At 40.0% G+C, this 16,580-nt stretch overlaps 1 protein-coding gene across 7 annotated transcripts in view; it reads right to left on the reverse strand.

The window, feature by feature from the left end:
* Nucleotides 1–16,580, reverse strand: part of VEPH1 (ventricular zone expressed PH domain containing 1) — a 197,960-nt gene that overhangs the window by 104,916 nt on the left and 76,464 nt on the right. For all 7 annotated transcript variants that reach the window (XR_012788028.1, XR_012788027.1, XR_012788029.1 and 4 more), the window contains exon 7: nucleotides 14,767–14,987. Coding sequence is in view for 4 of the 7 variants with exons in the window: in XM_075570553.1 (XP_075426668.1) it covers nucleotides 14,767–14,987 (221 nt within the window). In the remaining 3 variants the exon portion in view is untranslated. The remainder of the gene's footprint in view (nucleotides 1–14,766; nucleotides 14,988–16,580) is intronic.

The following is a 16,580-nucleotide window of genomic DNA, read 5'->3' on the forward strand; positions in this document are numbered from 1 at the left end:
GGCTTTTAAAAGATGGAATTTCGCACTCTTCAACATTTTATTCCCTACAAATGTAAGGCTTGGATTAAATCCACGTTTTATGATATGCAGTTATGTGTGAACTCTTTTTCTGCTTTGCGAAGCGCTGTAGGTTTATAGCAAAAGTAAGAAGATTGTCAAAAACTGCTAGCTGCTAAAACAAAACATTTACTATGCACACATCGCTCTGCACAATACATGCTTTATTTTTGCTAGCAGTTTTGTCAATCTTCTCATTTTGAGGGCTGCAGATCCCCTTGTTCCTGTATACTTCTGGACGGGCTCGCGGGCCACCACCCCATCTGTACTAGCACAGCACCTAAATTTGGCCAGTAGGTGAGTGCCTACCAGATCCTATTGCTTAAAGTGCTGCAGGTCGCTGAAGCAACAGATCGATTACAACCGTTTCTCCAGAGACACTACGTTCGATTGAAATATCATTTAAATATTCTTTGTGCCATTGATCATTTTCATTTTAGGACATTCTTATAAGTAATAACAGTTACACAATCAAAGAAAATGTCCCCATTGGAAATGTTTCCCATTATGGAACAAACAAATATATATAATATATAACAAACCCACAATTCCTTATGTGCTTAACAGTTGCAAGGCTTGAGGTTTTCTTAGCTGTTCATATGCTTGCCATGTTTTGCAATATATTATTTTATATTATTTGCAATTACATTATTTTCCCAAAAAGGACATGCTGCAACATTTAGGTTCATTTAGGGATACGTCTAAGTTCTTGTCTTATTTCACAGTAACTTTGTTAAAGTGAAATGTAAGCCGTGGCTGTCCCATTGGACATTTCACACTTGACTATTATTTTCGTTAGTGATACTCTTAGCAGCCTATTCCCTAACTCACAGGGGTAAGCCACAAATATGTTTCAACATCCAACCACAAAACATTTGTGAGTGACCTGGGAAAGATCTGACCACGTCTCAAATCTCAGTGGGCCAATGAACTGTACAGACTTGGCTGGCCCTTTTTTTTGGCTGTGCGCTGTTGTGTTGAGTAACTTTCACTGCATCTATCGGTCATATGTACTGCACCGACACACTTTATTCGAGCAAATACCCAGTATGTACCTGGCAGATACCTGGAATGCGCCGCTCCTCACCTCTGACAAGCCCCGTTGCATTTGCCTTCCCAGCCTGGGTTCATGCCTGGCTGATGGGCGGCTGATCTGTTAAATGATAATGATTAGGATTTAATAGGCTGCAATGCTTCGCGTGTCTACCAGATGGCATAAATTCATGAATTGTAATGCAGTATATATATATATATATATATACTGTGCAGTATTGCAGCCAGCGGGAATAAAATGCTTCAATCCCTGCCTGGAAAATAACTCAATGCACTCGGGCAGAAAACAGTCACAAACCTCAATACACCCGGGTATACCCGAATTCGTGGGACTAGCCAAGCTCGAATAAAGTGTGTCGCCAGTGTATGCGTGTAATAATTATGTCTGCGTAATGTTTGCACTTGATTGCATTAATACATGCCCTTAAAAATATTACTTTTGGGGGACTAACCACCGGGGTCGGTGCCAGGGGTGAGCAAAAGAGGCGACGGCCTCAGGCGGCCTTTTCCTAGGGCGGCATTTTCTGTGCCTCCTTTTGTTGCTGGTATAATACCAGGAACGAAAAGGAATCACAGAAGATTTCACCCAAGGGCCGCCTTGATGGCGGTGCCGCTGCAAGATCCGGTATCTCCTCCTGCTACCACATGGCGTTTCATCGCTATGGCAATGCAACGTCACATGGCGTTCCATTGCCATGACAACGCGCCGTCATGTGACGTCTCATAGCAGGAGGTGATGCTGGCTGGACAAGGTAAGCGGCTCTCTGCTCTCTTGGGGGTGGCGGCTCTCTGCGCTCGCCTCAGGCGCCGAAGTTTGGTGCGCCGGCCCTGCTGACCACAGTCTGGTACAACTGAGCCTAGTAGAGGGAAACTCTGCAGCACAATGAGAAACCCAGCCAAAGAGAAAAAAACTAAGTTAACAGAGAGGAAAATGTGAATAAATATGAATAACAAATAATCTCCTTTCTTCTCTGGGTATTGGTCTATTTGCAAGAATATGAAGCATAAGCAGCATCTGTTTATCAATAGCACATTAATGGCAGCCAAAGCTCCGGAAAATGTATGTTGCAAACGCTGGTTTCTTATGGTGTTGCATGATTAGTACCTGGTACATCTAGGTCGTAATTAAAAAGGTATATTAAATTATTAACAGCCATTCATCCTAATCTAAATTGGAACTTTTAAACCAAGTAATCCTGCTCAGCCATACCTAATGTAAGGGATAGGTGCATAAGGGAAAACAAAGTAACAAAATGAGGAGAAAAAAGTCCCTGAACGTTACACTGTATCCAATTATATAAAGAAATTAGAAGAAATTAAGTAAGTATATAGATATAGGATAAAGTATTTGTGGTCTAAATTTAGCATAGGTTGAACTTGATGGACGCATGTCTTTTTTCAACCTCATCTGCAATGTAACTATGTAAGAACAATCCCGCTATGTTGTACTCTGTAATCAATTCAGTTATAATACTTAGTTTTTATTTATACACAATTTAAACCTAATTACATTTATTTTAACAGTCAAATGTTCCAGTCTCTTTGCTTGTAATTGTAGTCCTACAGAGTATGCAATGTCTATTACAATTCACTAAAGTAAAAGTGATAAACAGAAAATCCCACTATTTCATGTCATTGGTAATTGGATCTCTGCACCCAGCCCTAAGTCCTATTCTTAAGTATAACCAAGGGATGGTGAGTTAGTGAATATCCCTTGGCTTAAACTCATAATAGAACTTGTTTAGGCATTTGTAACCACAAGGAGATCGCCGGGTATTCAAATAAATCCAATTATGACTGAGAATTCCTGAGCTGAGTCCCAGTCGGAATCAGCGAGCCGTCTAGAGGATTTTAAAGTTGTTGTTCAGCTTCTACGAGGACACGGAATCAGGGGAGGAAGGATGGGGAAATGACCAAGTGGAACGAGATGCTACGGCTCCCGCGTTGCCTCCTAGAATGCATTTATCTCTGCAGACCCGAAATGCACATCAGTGTTCTCTGATGATGCCCTGGGATTAGTGACGGCTATGCACTGCAGCCTGCAGACAGGTAGGAGGCACCGCTGGTCCTGTGGCGTCTCTCTCCATTTGGTAATTTTCCCATCCTCCCTCCCCTGATTCTACGTTCACGTAGAAGCTTAGTAACAGCACCAAAGGAGCAATCCAAGTGCTTTTTATTTACATTTTTTTTTTTTACACAAGAGTGAAGCAGGAGATCTCCACAGCTGAAACCCGTTTATTTCAGGTCCGGGGACCCCCTGCTTCATAGGGTGTGCCAAAAGTCGCTCTGCTCGGCTAGCAAAGTTCCCATTATGGCTGCTTTTCAATGCTCCCACGTCTTGCGGGCCAATAGGAGGCTGTAATGTCATCCGGTGCTGCCCCCGATTGACCCACGTGGTGCAGATCTTTAAAAAGTAGAGAATCTTTAAAAAGTAGAGAGATACCAGCCTCTCCTTTGGAGGTAAGTGTCTCTGGAAGCAGGGGGTCCCTGGAGTTGAAATTAATGGTGTTCAGCTCTGTAGACCTACTTCAATCAGGTGTAAAAAATATATATATTAAAAAAACCACTTGGATTAAAATCCCCTCTAGACAGCTTGCTGGTTCCGACTCGGGCTTATCTCAGGAATATCTCAGGAATACTCAGTAATAATTGGATTTTTTATTGTAATGCCTGGAGATCTTCCTATGGTTATAAATGCCTAAACAAGTACTATAACAATATACTAGCTGCTATTCTGAGATGATGCTAAGGGATTTTCAGTAACTCACTATCTCTTGGTTATTCTGAAGAAAAAGACTTTGGATGGAGAGATTCAATTACTAATTATATGCAATGGTGGGTTTTTTTTTCTCTCTATTCCTAAAGAGAATTATAATAGACAGTACATACTCTATAGGACTAAAGTTGCCAGTAAAGAAACTGGAACATTTAGCTTTTCAAATACATTTGATTCGTTTAAACATTATATATAAATAAAAGTTATTATTACTGAATTTGTTACAGAGTACAACATAGAGATTGTTTTACTCATTGCTTGATATATTTGGATACATTGTGCAATATACACGAACATTTTCTCTGCATTTTGTTAAGGGGGGAGCGGCTCAGTGAGTAAAGACACTGGGGGTTATGCACTAAGCAGTGATAAGTGCTTTTAAGTGAGATAAAAAGCCATTACAGCGTGATACTGCCTTCTGTGAGATTCACAAAGCAGTGATAAGTCTTTTAAGTGGGATAAATGCCTTTATAGCGAGATACTGCCTGTAGTGAGATTCACAAAGCAGTGATAAGTGCTTTTAAGTAGCCATTATAGCACAATACTGCACTGTTATCACTGCTTTGTGAATCTCACAGCAGGCGGTATCACGCTATAAAGGCAGTTATCTCACTTAAAAGCACTGCTTTGTGCATAGCACCCAGAAAACCCACGTATCACTGCTTAGTGCATAACCCCCACTGACTGATAACAATGACACTGAGTGTGACGCAAGGGAACCTTTTCAATTGTGACCTTGGGCAAGTCACTTTATCTCACTGTGCCTCAGACACCAAAAAACATAGATTGTAAGCTCTACGGGGTAGGGACGTGACTCTAATAATCCTATGTATCATAGGATTGTCTACCATCCACTATATTATATTGTGAAGCACTTTGAGTCCCATCCATTAGGGGAAAAGCGCTGTATGAAATAAAGCTATTCATTTAAATTGGACTCTAAAACAGGGCAGGTGCTATTCAACACCCATATTGAGCGCATTTAAATATATTAGGACTACACATGCCTCTGCTTCACCTGTAGCATCATTATATTAAAAACTCCAAGAGAAACTGGCTTTTAATCTTATTTTTGTAATTCACAAACAAGCATTTGCAGCCACACAATGAGTTTGCACTACGAGTTCACTCTTCATAAGTCCCCAAAAGGGCCGATTTAGAGTTGGTTAACAGTGGACTCATAGTGCAAACCTTGTAATACCAGGTATAACTCTTAAGATCTCACTTTAGAGTGATACCTGGTATTAAAAGGTAAGATACCTTTTTTAAGCATTAAAATGATACAAGCAGTGAGTGGCATAGCTGGACATGCGCAGGCCCCTGGGCAATATTTTGCCTGCAGCTCCTGCGCATGCGTGAATCTGGATCTGCTCGCCGACCGCGCATGTGAGATTTGCACTTGACAGTCGCGCATGCATGATCGGAGCATGCCGTCGCACATACGCATTAGCGACCGGCAAACTCCAATCATGCATGCGCGGTCAGCTCGTACCGATCGCGCATGCGCACGGCAGCCGGCAAGTGCCGATTGCGCATGTGCACTTGGTGAGCAGATTGGCAGATTCGCGCATGCGCACTCAACAAAAGATATGATCACCCTAGAGAGTGGGCCCCCCGAGAACGCAGGCCCCTGAGCTTTGCTTGGGTTATAGCTACGCCACTGGATACGAGTCAAAAAGTGAAAAGCATGGAGTATCTTGGAGAAAGCGAGTGAAATTCATGAGACTTTCATTCAAAGTCAGAGATAGCACTACTTTTCAGATCCGGGAAAAAAACGGAATTTCTGCCTAGTAAATAATGAAAGATTCGCGAGAGCGGCCATCAAAAAATATGGGTCAGACAGCACCACAAATAATGCAAAGAGCTACAGTACCGCTGTCGGTGCTCCAAGACAAGAGGAATCCCCAAGTTCCTGATAAATAGGAACATCAAAAACAAAGATCTTCTGCACATGGAAAATAAACTCCACAGAGTCAAAAAGATAATGTACAAATAAGTTATTTTAAAAAATATATACGATTTAAAAGGAGCAATCCATGCAATATCCTACGTGTGGTTTCTTTTTAATAAATCAGTTTTGTAGTTTTAGGTACTATTTACTAATTTTTTTCAACTCAGTCATTTTAATGAGTTTTAATATACTGAGCATAATTTGATTTCTAAAGCACGTTTTAGCCCACCTCCCCAGCAGTGTAAGATCTTTGTAACACTTTCCTGTTTGTGATAATTTGTTGCCAATATTCCTAGCAGGTTGAGCCGCAAACTGTAACAATAGATAATGAACTGTAACAATAGATAATGTCACCTTAGTAATATAAGAATACATTGTAGCTGCTGAGTTACACTGGCTGAAGGATTGATTGAAACTGAAAGGCGGCCATTTAGTGAATCCTGGGAAGCAGGATCTTTGCTGATTGATCACAAGAGAACGTATCGATCGGAAGCTTAGGTCATTCATTATCAGTCAACGTAATCAAAGGCTGCTTATATTAAAGTGCCGCTTGTATTGCCTCTTTAATATAAACAAACATAAAACATGTGAACAGCACAAAATGACAATAACGTGTCTAGCTGAGTGAATCTAAAACACAGATAGAGCTCAGTTTTAGCACATCCATTGAGACTCATACACGGTACAGTGCCTAAATATATATGTATAAATATCTATTAAGTAAAATGGTCTTTTAGTTTGACATTTTTGGCCAAAATTGTTGTAAGCCCCTGAGCCAACTGCACAGCAGACCACAATTCAGGGGTCCCTAACGCTAATATAAATTCTTAATAACCTGTGTAATAATAGGAAGAATGATTTATAGTAAATCTGTCAATATTAGTTGCAAAGTTCTAAGTCTGATTGAAGCCTTTATTAACCTGTACATTACCAGGAAAAGCACTCTGTATTAGAGTTGTCACAACCATCCTGCAAGCAAACAAGTTCCCCTGTGTGGAAGATGCTATGGAGTGAGCCCTTAACCATTTAAATGTGGGAGGGGGTGAGCTTCAATTAAGTAGGAGGTTGCCACCCTCCAATCAGCCAAGACTAGCTGAAACACAATTGTAAAATATACTGGACACCTAACAAGCTCCTATTGAACCCCCAAAATAACCACAACATATATATAAGTATATGAGTGTCACAGAGGAGTGCTACTGAGCATGGCAATATATATTTAAAACCAGAGACAGAACATAAAACATAGACAGAGCTCAGTTTTAGCCTACGGGCCGAAACGCGTCAGAAGACCTGACAGCACACTGTTTGAATAAAGTCTACTTTTAAATCTACCATCAGCCTCTCCTCATCCATTGCTGTGCTGCCGTTTGCCTGTCCTGTTTGCAGGAAGATTCTTCTATCTACATTTCACTGCAGGCACGCCGGGTAGGTGCTGAGTCCACACGCTGATCCCACGCTGTTCCTCGTCATTTCGGAGCGACGCCTGAGCCGCCGGTCATGTGACCGCCCTCTGCGACTGTTCTGTTGCAGGAGGGTTGGCGGCGGAATCATCCACGCTCCACACGGGAGCCAAGGCTATTACATCTGGCCTAGCGTGGCAGCAGGAGATACCGAGGCACGGAGGATCATAATCAAGATCAAGTATACCACACCACCTACAAACCGTGAGTCTTTCTATCTCGGCGTATTTGGAGCTCATTCTGAGCCAGCCGCTGGGAGAGACATCAGGTTATACCTTTATGCTGCTTTATATAGCAGTGTGGTGTGGTTTTCATGACTTTATCCTTTCAAGGCTCATGGCACCACCCGTTTCATTCTATTGAGCACCTAAGGGGTTAAAATCTACTTTTTTGACCTGGGTATACTATTGTTAGGTGTCCAGTATATTTTATAGCTGAGTGAATCTACAATATCAACCTTTAGCTATATCACACGAATAAGAGAGATACTTATACACTTCTGTAGAAGCACAATACCAAGAGGCTGAAAAAGGTACTCAAAAATAAGAGGGTCGGGGGTCGGGGGGTCGGTGGTCGTGGGGGGGTGTGGGAGAAAAAAAGGGGAATCAGAAAAAAAAAGGGTAACAAAAACAGACAATAGAGCTAAGAACGGGTGAAAAAAAACTAAAGGAGCACTAATACTAATTGTAAAAAAAGGTGGCCAGCGTTTCGGGGAAGAACCCCTTCTATAGGCCCATTCCCACATGCCCGTGTGTTCTAATCTTTTGTATATTAAAATCATTTTTTTTTTTTAAATGATCTCGCTTATTTGTATATTCTCTTTGGGCTCTATTTTTTTTTTTTTTCGTGCTCTGAAAACCTTCATGAGAGCAGTGGAGTTTTTTGTTTCTTTTCATAAAAATACAAACAACAACAAATAATGGTACCTAAGGTAAGGTCACGAGGTAACAGTATCATTGAACATTTGAAGTTAATGTCAAAAGGCTTATTTATAGGAAGCAAGCATTATTTAATCCAAGTTAAAGCCCTGTTATATTCCTGAGTAATTCCCCATTGTCCTTTTGTTGAGAAATGAATTCTTGACATACCTATACTGCCCATTCCATCACCATAAAAAGAGGGACCACTAGTACAGTAAATAAAAAACACATGAGTGGTAAGTTTTACCATATGTCAAAGTAGACCCCCTGAGTGCGGAGAAAATTAGATCATTTCATTCAGGCGTTAATAAATTCGCTGCGCACTGTACAGCTTGGCATGCATGTTTACACTCCTGTTCCCTTAGATGATTAAATGGTTATAGATCTGTTACAAATTCGCTGTGCCTTTTATTGGAGGTTTTCACAAAAGTTTGAAAAGTCGCCAAAAAGTTTAGTGGTACATGATGATGATAAATCACATTCAGACCCTGAAATAGGGTGAGAGATGGAGAAAGTCCTATTTAATAGAGAATACATTAACTTGCATACCTCCCAAAGCACTCATCTAGATAACATGTGGTCAGATGTCTATGAAGACAACTAAGATACGTGTAAAATAATCAGATTTGTGTATTCAGATGAGCTAATTTGCTTATTTAAATTGGTTTATGTCTGGTGTGTGTATACAGGTATCTCTCCATGTGTTCTATAACTTTGTATTTTGGGAGGTGCTATATATAATTCGATGGATACTGTACGTAGGGCAAAACCCATATTTCAGGCTCTGGAGATTTTACTTAGTTAAATTATCTTTTTTTTAAATTCATCAAAACACCACATTTTGCCAGTTTCGCGTGAGCGAAAAGTTCACAAATCTCTAATAATGATCTCTGGAAATTTCACTGGGTCAAAGATTATTTTCTGAAATTGACCAAGTTATACAGTTACACAAATACAAGAATGTCCTTATCTGTGCCGCCATTTATGTAGGAGAGTAGCACCATTGTGGTGTGGATAGCTAGCCCGTGTGAGGGAACCGTCATCAACATTTTAAATTGCTTGAGTATGGAATTCATCACAATGCTGTAAGAAGAGATACAGTATAATACCCTGGCCAGCACTATTCTGATAAGGTGCTATCATGAAATCATGGAATCTGGCACAAACTGCAACACGTTTCTAAAGGCCTGAAGGTCATGCAATGTTGTATCCACATAGAGTTTCATAACAACACTTGGGGGGTAATTCTATATCTGCTGAAGCTGACGTTCAGACCATTTTCGGGTCATACCTCACCATAGACTCCAATGAGGATTTTCGGCTGAAAACTACACAAACGGCCACTTTCAAGTGTATAGAATTTACCCTGAAGTCTATCCATCACATTTACCCAACTGACTCCATAATATCACTAAAAATAGAAAGGTTCTGGTGATGCTGTAATTGCTAGGGAAGATTTCAGCTTGGTTCCAGTGAATGTCGCATTTGGAAGACTACCTCAAAGCAGATGGAATTCGGGGGCCCGTCTGTTTTTCGTCTTTCAATCCACCTATAACATACTATTTCTCACATGTGCTAGCACAATTCTGGGATTTATCTGCCTGGCTCTAGTCTGTTCCCTTTGGACTGAAAAACTGCTCGAAGAGGTTACGTTGCTGTGAAATTACACTTTGGTCACGCTTTTAATCCTGCGACTCAAAACGCCACTAGGTCTGACAATAAAACTTCAACACTCAGAGGAGATATGTATAAATAATAGTTAAAAAAAAAAAAATACATATTGAAAGAGTGCATTGCATTAAGAAATTTCTTTTCTCACATAAACTCATTAGCGGCAAAGGTTGATATGTCAGTATTCATGTTCTTACCTTTGCTGCATATATTCATTGTACTCTGTGTATCACATTCACAACCATACAGCTCAACCCCGTTATAACGCGAATCCGCTTCTAACACGATGCAAGCGTGGCTCTCAATTTTTCATATTTATGAAACTTTACAACACGATTATTGGTATCTTAAAAACAATGCATACGTACAACGCGTACGTTATTTCTAACGCGATCCGCTTATAACGCGATGTGATTCTTTGGACCACAAGCACAGCGTTATAAGGTGGTTGAGCTGTAATTGCATTATGGCTCAGTGAGTAAAGACACTGACTATCAACAATAGCACTGAGTTTGAATCAGGGGACCCTGGTCTCGGCTCCTTGTGACCTTGGGCAAAGCAACTTTATCTCCCTGTGCCTCAGGCACCAAAATCATAGATTGTAAGCGCATCTGGGCACTATACTGTAATTGTGAAGCTTTGAGTCCCATTGGGAGAAAAACGCTATATGAAATAAAGTTATTATTACGTATTGTTTTCTATGCCAAGAAAAACGTGACTGGCAATTGTGACATTTTTGTCGCACAAAAGTGAGGCGCGCTCGCAGTTTTAAAAAATATCATTTGACTTTTGCCATCCACAACCTCCCAAATCTTCCTCCAAACCCCCCCCCCCCAGCGTAATTTTTTCCTCTAGTGAAATAACTAATTTCGCACGGGAAGCACAACACATCAAAATCATATTCTGTTTTATTGGTGCTCCAAAATGCATTCATTTGTTACTGTTCTGTGCGTCATTTTGATGATGAAATTGCTTTTACTGACACTTTATACATTGGACTTTCTGTGATAGTAGCTCGACTGAAGCAGATTGTTTTGTTTGCAAGTGGGGGGTTGTTCCCAAATAACAATCTTTTAAAGAGAGAGAGAAATGAGAATTGGAAGACATGAAAATGTGTGAAATTGTGTGAAAATGGGTAGAAACGACGGCTTTATTGAATAAATATTAACTGCTATAAATTTTAGTTCTGAAACAGGAGATTAAAAAAAAAAAAAAAAAACCCCATCTGTTTCTGGTTTAATGTACCGTACTAACGTTACTGGCTGCAAGTCAAGCTGAGAATAATTGTACCCTCTTTCACTACTTCAAGAAATAGCATGAGAAAGCAAATATAAAATGTGAGCTAGCAGCGGGTAAACGTATGTGAACATAGCTTGGCAATTTACTTATCTGGATACATTTCATGAAATTTGTTCTATTGAATAAGACATTTTTTCCATTGGTCAGCAAAAAAAAAATTCCTCTGCTATAAATGTCAGCGGATTTTTGATTACAAATTGAAAACGTATTCATGAAATTACAATTTTTTTTACATTTTCAGAATATATATATATATATATATATATATATATATATATATATATATATATATATATACAGGCATACCCCGGTTTAAGGACTCTCACTTTAAGTACACTCGCGAGTAAGGACATATCGCCCAATAGGCAAACGGCAGCTCGCGCATGCGCCTGTCAGCACGTCCTGAACAGCAATACCAGCTCCCTACCTGTACCGAAGCTGTGCACAAGCGGGGAGACTATAGAGCCCGTTACAAATGCGTTATTTACACCAGTTATGCACGTATATGACGATTGCAGTACAGTACATGCATCGATAAGTGGGGAAAAGGTAGTGCTTCACTTTAAGTACATTTTCGCTTTACATAAATGCGTAAAACTAGCAGCGCTATACAAGAACAAGTTATTATTATAAATAAAAAGATATATAGATACAGATTTGAACATGTTTTGGAACTAGAAAAATATTACGTTTTATTGGGTTATGTGTTATCTATTGAAAACAAGTATAAAAGCATTGAACTATTTATAATGTTAGCTCCTGAGCCATCCGATTTTCTGGAATTAGTAGCCAATTGAGAGTTAAGTGCTACAAAGACATTAGCAGCTGGTCTTAATATATGATAATGACGGCTTAGATTAGCTCCATTGGCTATGCATAATTGTAATGTCTTTTGTAATAATACATCATGGGTGCAGCCATGGTATTTACCAACCATATTGGTGATAAGTGAGCTGGACATTTAAGGCATTGAAGAGTTTAAGCTTTGTGTACATAGCTTCATTCCCTCTGTGGAGGCACTTGTGCTATGTTGGTGCAATACACGGCTCCCAGAGCATGTGGAAAGTGAGCTAACTATAAAATGTTTTGTTTCATGTCAGTAATAGCCTGGGGATTTATTAATCTTTTCAGTCTAGAGATCAATGCCCTCATACCTGCTTCAAATTGGTGGAAAAGGCAGGCTGAGAAATGCCTACAATAGCAGCTACTGCGCCCTGAAATGAGCATGTAGCACAAACATGTAGTACTCCCAGTAGTTTGGTCATTGGATGGAGAGCTGTTATAATGTGTATTTTAGGCTCCATATCAAGCTGAGTAAGCTCCAAAAATCCACTGATAATTTGAGGTGTTAGGCGGTACCCTTGGAGTATTTGGCATGCCAAACACATTAACTCTAGCCCTATAAATTATCTTCTTCTCCGGGGTCTTGGCCTATTATTTTTTTTAGGAATAAGCTTTGCCATGTGATATCTGCCCATCAAATACAGTGGCAGAAAATGTTGTATGGTCCCCATCACTCCAAAAAACAAAACAAGACACTAAAAATAGTTTTTAAATTCAAATCTCGTTTAAGAAGTTGTTCTTGCATATTGAATCATACATGGTTGATTACCACTGTGTCAAAGTAAGGCGGGCACCACTATTAGGGTGCGAGTAATGTATTAAATCAATCCGCAACTGCTTATTGAGCAACTTGTGGGTGGGTAGTTCCTCCTTTTTCAAGGTATACAATCTCCCAGAAAGGTCCCTGTAATTCACTTTTCACTTTACTTGCATACATGTAAGTATCTTCACTGGTATATACCAGTTTTTAACTACACTAAGTTACATAAGCTTACACTTAGTTTATTAACCCCTTCAGGGTATATTTCACAGTACATTTGTATGCATTTAGCACAGGGATCTGCTATTGAGACTTACCTTGACGTTGGTTAGCAGGCTTATCATTATTTGATCAAAGGATGTAACCAAAAGTCTCCTTTGTCTTACAGACTTAGGTTTCACTATGCATATTTATTTCCCCATTTAGTGTTAGCCCAATGGGAGAAGCGCAGGGATTCACTTTCTGTTTTTTCAAAGTAAGGCTACATAAAGTATAGTCTCACTGAAATTTACAAAAAAAAATTTTTTATGCAAACCAAAGAATATGCAAATGATGGTAATATTCGCTGATTTGTGTGAATCTGTACACACATATACACACAATGGTTCAGGATCATCCCACTTATAGGTACATTGCATTGATGTTGAGAATCTTTTTAGGAAACACCTTGTCAGCGTTTTTTCATTCAGAAGAGCAATAGAGAATAGCTACAGTATTAATAATAGTAATTTCACATAATATCAATGAATACTTATCCTCTAAGGAAGTGTCTCCATGGAGAGGAAGAAAAACAATGATCTAATCTTACTATATGGTTGTAACTATATAATGCAACACATGGCAAATCATTTAAGCTTATGGCAGGTATTGAACCTGGGAACTCCAAGGCAGAGCTACTTGCTGCAGTACTATTTGTACAGTGCAGTTCCTTCCATGAATTAGAATGCTTGGGATAGAAGAGGATAAAGTAGTGAGAAGCTTGGAGGAGGGGAGATCAGTGAGAGTGTGTGCTTAAGTCCAAAAGGGGTGGGACTCAGTCCCCCCTCATGGATGGGGTCAAATCTTAGCGTGTTTATGTTAATTTTATGTAACGGGTTTTCCCCCCCCCAATCTCACATTGGCCCGGGTACTCTAATAACCAACCCCCATTACATGTTTGTGTTTGGTGGTGCACCTGTAGGCAACAGAACTCCTGAGTCTCCCGCTTGATGTTAGTAGGAGATTTCCAGCAGGACAGGTAGCTGAGGTAGTGGGTGCGAGTTCAACTTACATCGTGTGCAGCGCCTCCACCTCATCAGGGTCTATGCTTCCGCAGGGAGATGGTCCTGGTGAGGAACTCCTTCTTGGTGGTGCCATCCACTGCTGAGTAATTTCACACTCACACAGTGGGGGTATCGTTAACAAGGGCATCTTTATTGTAGACGGTGATGTAGCAGACTGCCCCATGCAGCTGCCGGCTCTAGCCGCACATCTCTCCGTGCTGTCCCTTCGCCAGGTACGCCCTCCCAAATTGGAGTGGGATTCCCTCTTCTCCTAGGGAGATCCTCTCTGTACCAGGTCCCTGGACACAGAGTGGCTTAGACAGGCTGATTGGTCAACCTGGACCGCTAGTTACGTCACTAGGGTCACAAAGTGTTCCTACAATCCCTTATGCAGGAAAATACAACTTCCCAACAGCTTTCCACAGCTGCTAGAACACACTGTAACTAACTGAGTTGTGCCTTATATACTTCAGGAGGCAGGCGCATCCCTGATGTCACTATCCAAGGACTCAGAGCATACAGTCACTCCCCTCCATACATAGGGCACATCACCATTGGGTGAGGGAAAACCTCCATAACTACTGCTGGCATACCTGTTCTTACCAGGACTTACTGCCAACAGAGAGGAAAGCAATATACCATTATTATGCATGGCTATATATATATCATTTGAGATTATGAAACAATGAGTTATTGTCATTTATTGCTTACCTGCATTGTGGTGTAGTTTCATTTTCAAGATACTGATTTAGAATCTTGGCTACTGCAGTAAAATTGTTGCTCATTCTGTAGATGTCTCTGCTTTGAGTCAATAAAAGAGTATTAAAAGTACCAGCAATATTCTTGATTTCCATCAGAAGAATATGATGAAACGAATGCTCCATATTGGTCAACTGGTGCACCAAATATGTCAAACATATCTTGGCCATTTCCTACAAATAAACGGATACAGCATATTCAATATATAATTATATTACAAGAGTATAACTTAGTGTTGATTGCAAACTTAATTCAGTAAAACTGCTCAATATTTCTAATATTATTTTAAAAAATAGATCTTATTTTTATTGTGAGAGTTCAATTTTAATCATTTTATTTTGTTTTCTTTTTTCCATCTTTATATAATCACACTTTATATATTTAGTACACCTATGATATAATAAAAATATTGTACTCTAATTAATTTAGCAATTATACTAATTATTGGTATATTGATTTAAAGAATGATATTCTAGACCTTGTTATAACTACACAGTTATAGCTACAGATGATCTGGACCTGTGATGGCCAAACTGCCATAGACAAATATATCTGACTATGATCATAAAAACCCAAACATGGTTTAATTCTGAGATGCAAATTAGGTTGTGTTAAAATAACAAATTGTTTAAAGTGTCCTGCCTGCTGTTTCAGGGACTCCCTGCTTTCAGAGATACTTACCTCCGCAGGGGGGCAGGTATCTATGCAGCCAGGGAACCGTGTCCCTAACGCAATGGCAGCATTTAAATGTCTGGCATCACGCAGGCCAATAAGAAGCCGTTACATCATCCGGTGCGGCTTCCTATTGGCCCGAGTGATCAGGACATTTAAACTCCCCAGAGATACCGGTACCCCCTATGGAGGTAAGCAAGTATCTCTAGAAGCAGGGGGTCCCCAGAGCTGAAATTAACACAGTTCAGCTCCAGAGACTCCCTGCTTCAAACCTGTAATTTAAAAAAAAAACAATAAATTAAATCTACATTGCTGCTTTAACGACTATTTTCTGTGGCTGTACCACTGACCATAACCACGGTTTAGGTTACATACTGCCATTGACAACATTGCTACTTTAAAGCAGATTTTAATGTTTGATGGCGAAACATGATAGCTCTTCTCTGTTAACATGAACAAGCTGTTGTATAATCCTAATTATTAGTATCCCAAAAGCTTCTCCACAGACGTCAAACAGTTGAAATGATGTAGTCATACTCAATAATGCTGTATATGGCAGCGCGTTTCCTTGGATGCAATCCTAGCAGGCTCATCCGGCACTGAAGGACCTAACGTCTGGGTAGATCTTTCTTGTTTTATTCTTGCGTGCATGAGTTTGTTTATTTGGAAGACCTCCTCCCATACAAGAGATAAACAGGAGCTCATACTGAATGTAAACACGGTGTTCCACAAAATTATCCTCAACAGATGCTATTAGCATACTTTCTAGTTTGTTTCATCATTACCAGAGCAAAAGATAATTGTTCAGCTCAAAGAGATTTAAAATGAAAAGAGGCATAACTGTATAATGCAACACACGTGATTGTATCTGTAGCTTTTCTGGCAGCAAAGAGTTTGATTAAGGAAATTACATATTTTAATATATATATATATCCTCCCTTCCCTTTGCTGAAGCAGGGATAAACCTGACCCACTGTGGGGCGTCTTGAGGACCCCTGCCATATAATGTATGCTCAGTCTCGCAGGCCAAATAAATGGGTGCTGGCCAAGTGTGGATGAAAGTGTGAAATAGAAATGGGCGGCAGAAACTTTGA

The sequence above is a fragment of the Ascaphus truei genome, chromosome 14, assembly GCF_040206685.1.
Source record: "Ascaphus truei isolate aAscTru1 chromosome 14, aAscTru1.hap1, whole genome shotgun sequence".
NCBI lineage: Eukaryota > Metazoa > Chordata > Amphibia > Anura > Ascaphidae > Ascaphus > Ascaphus truei.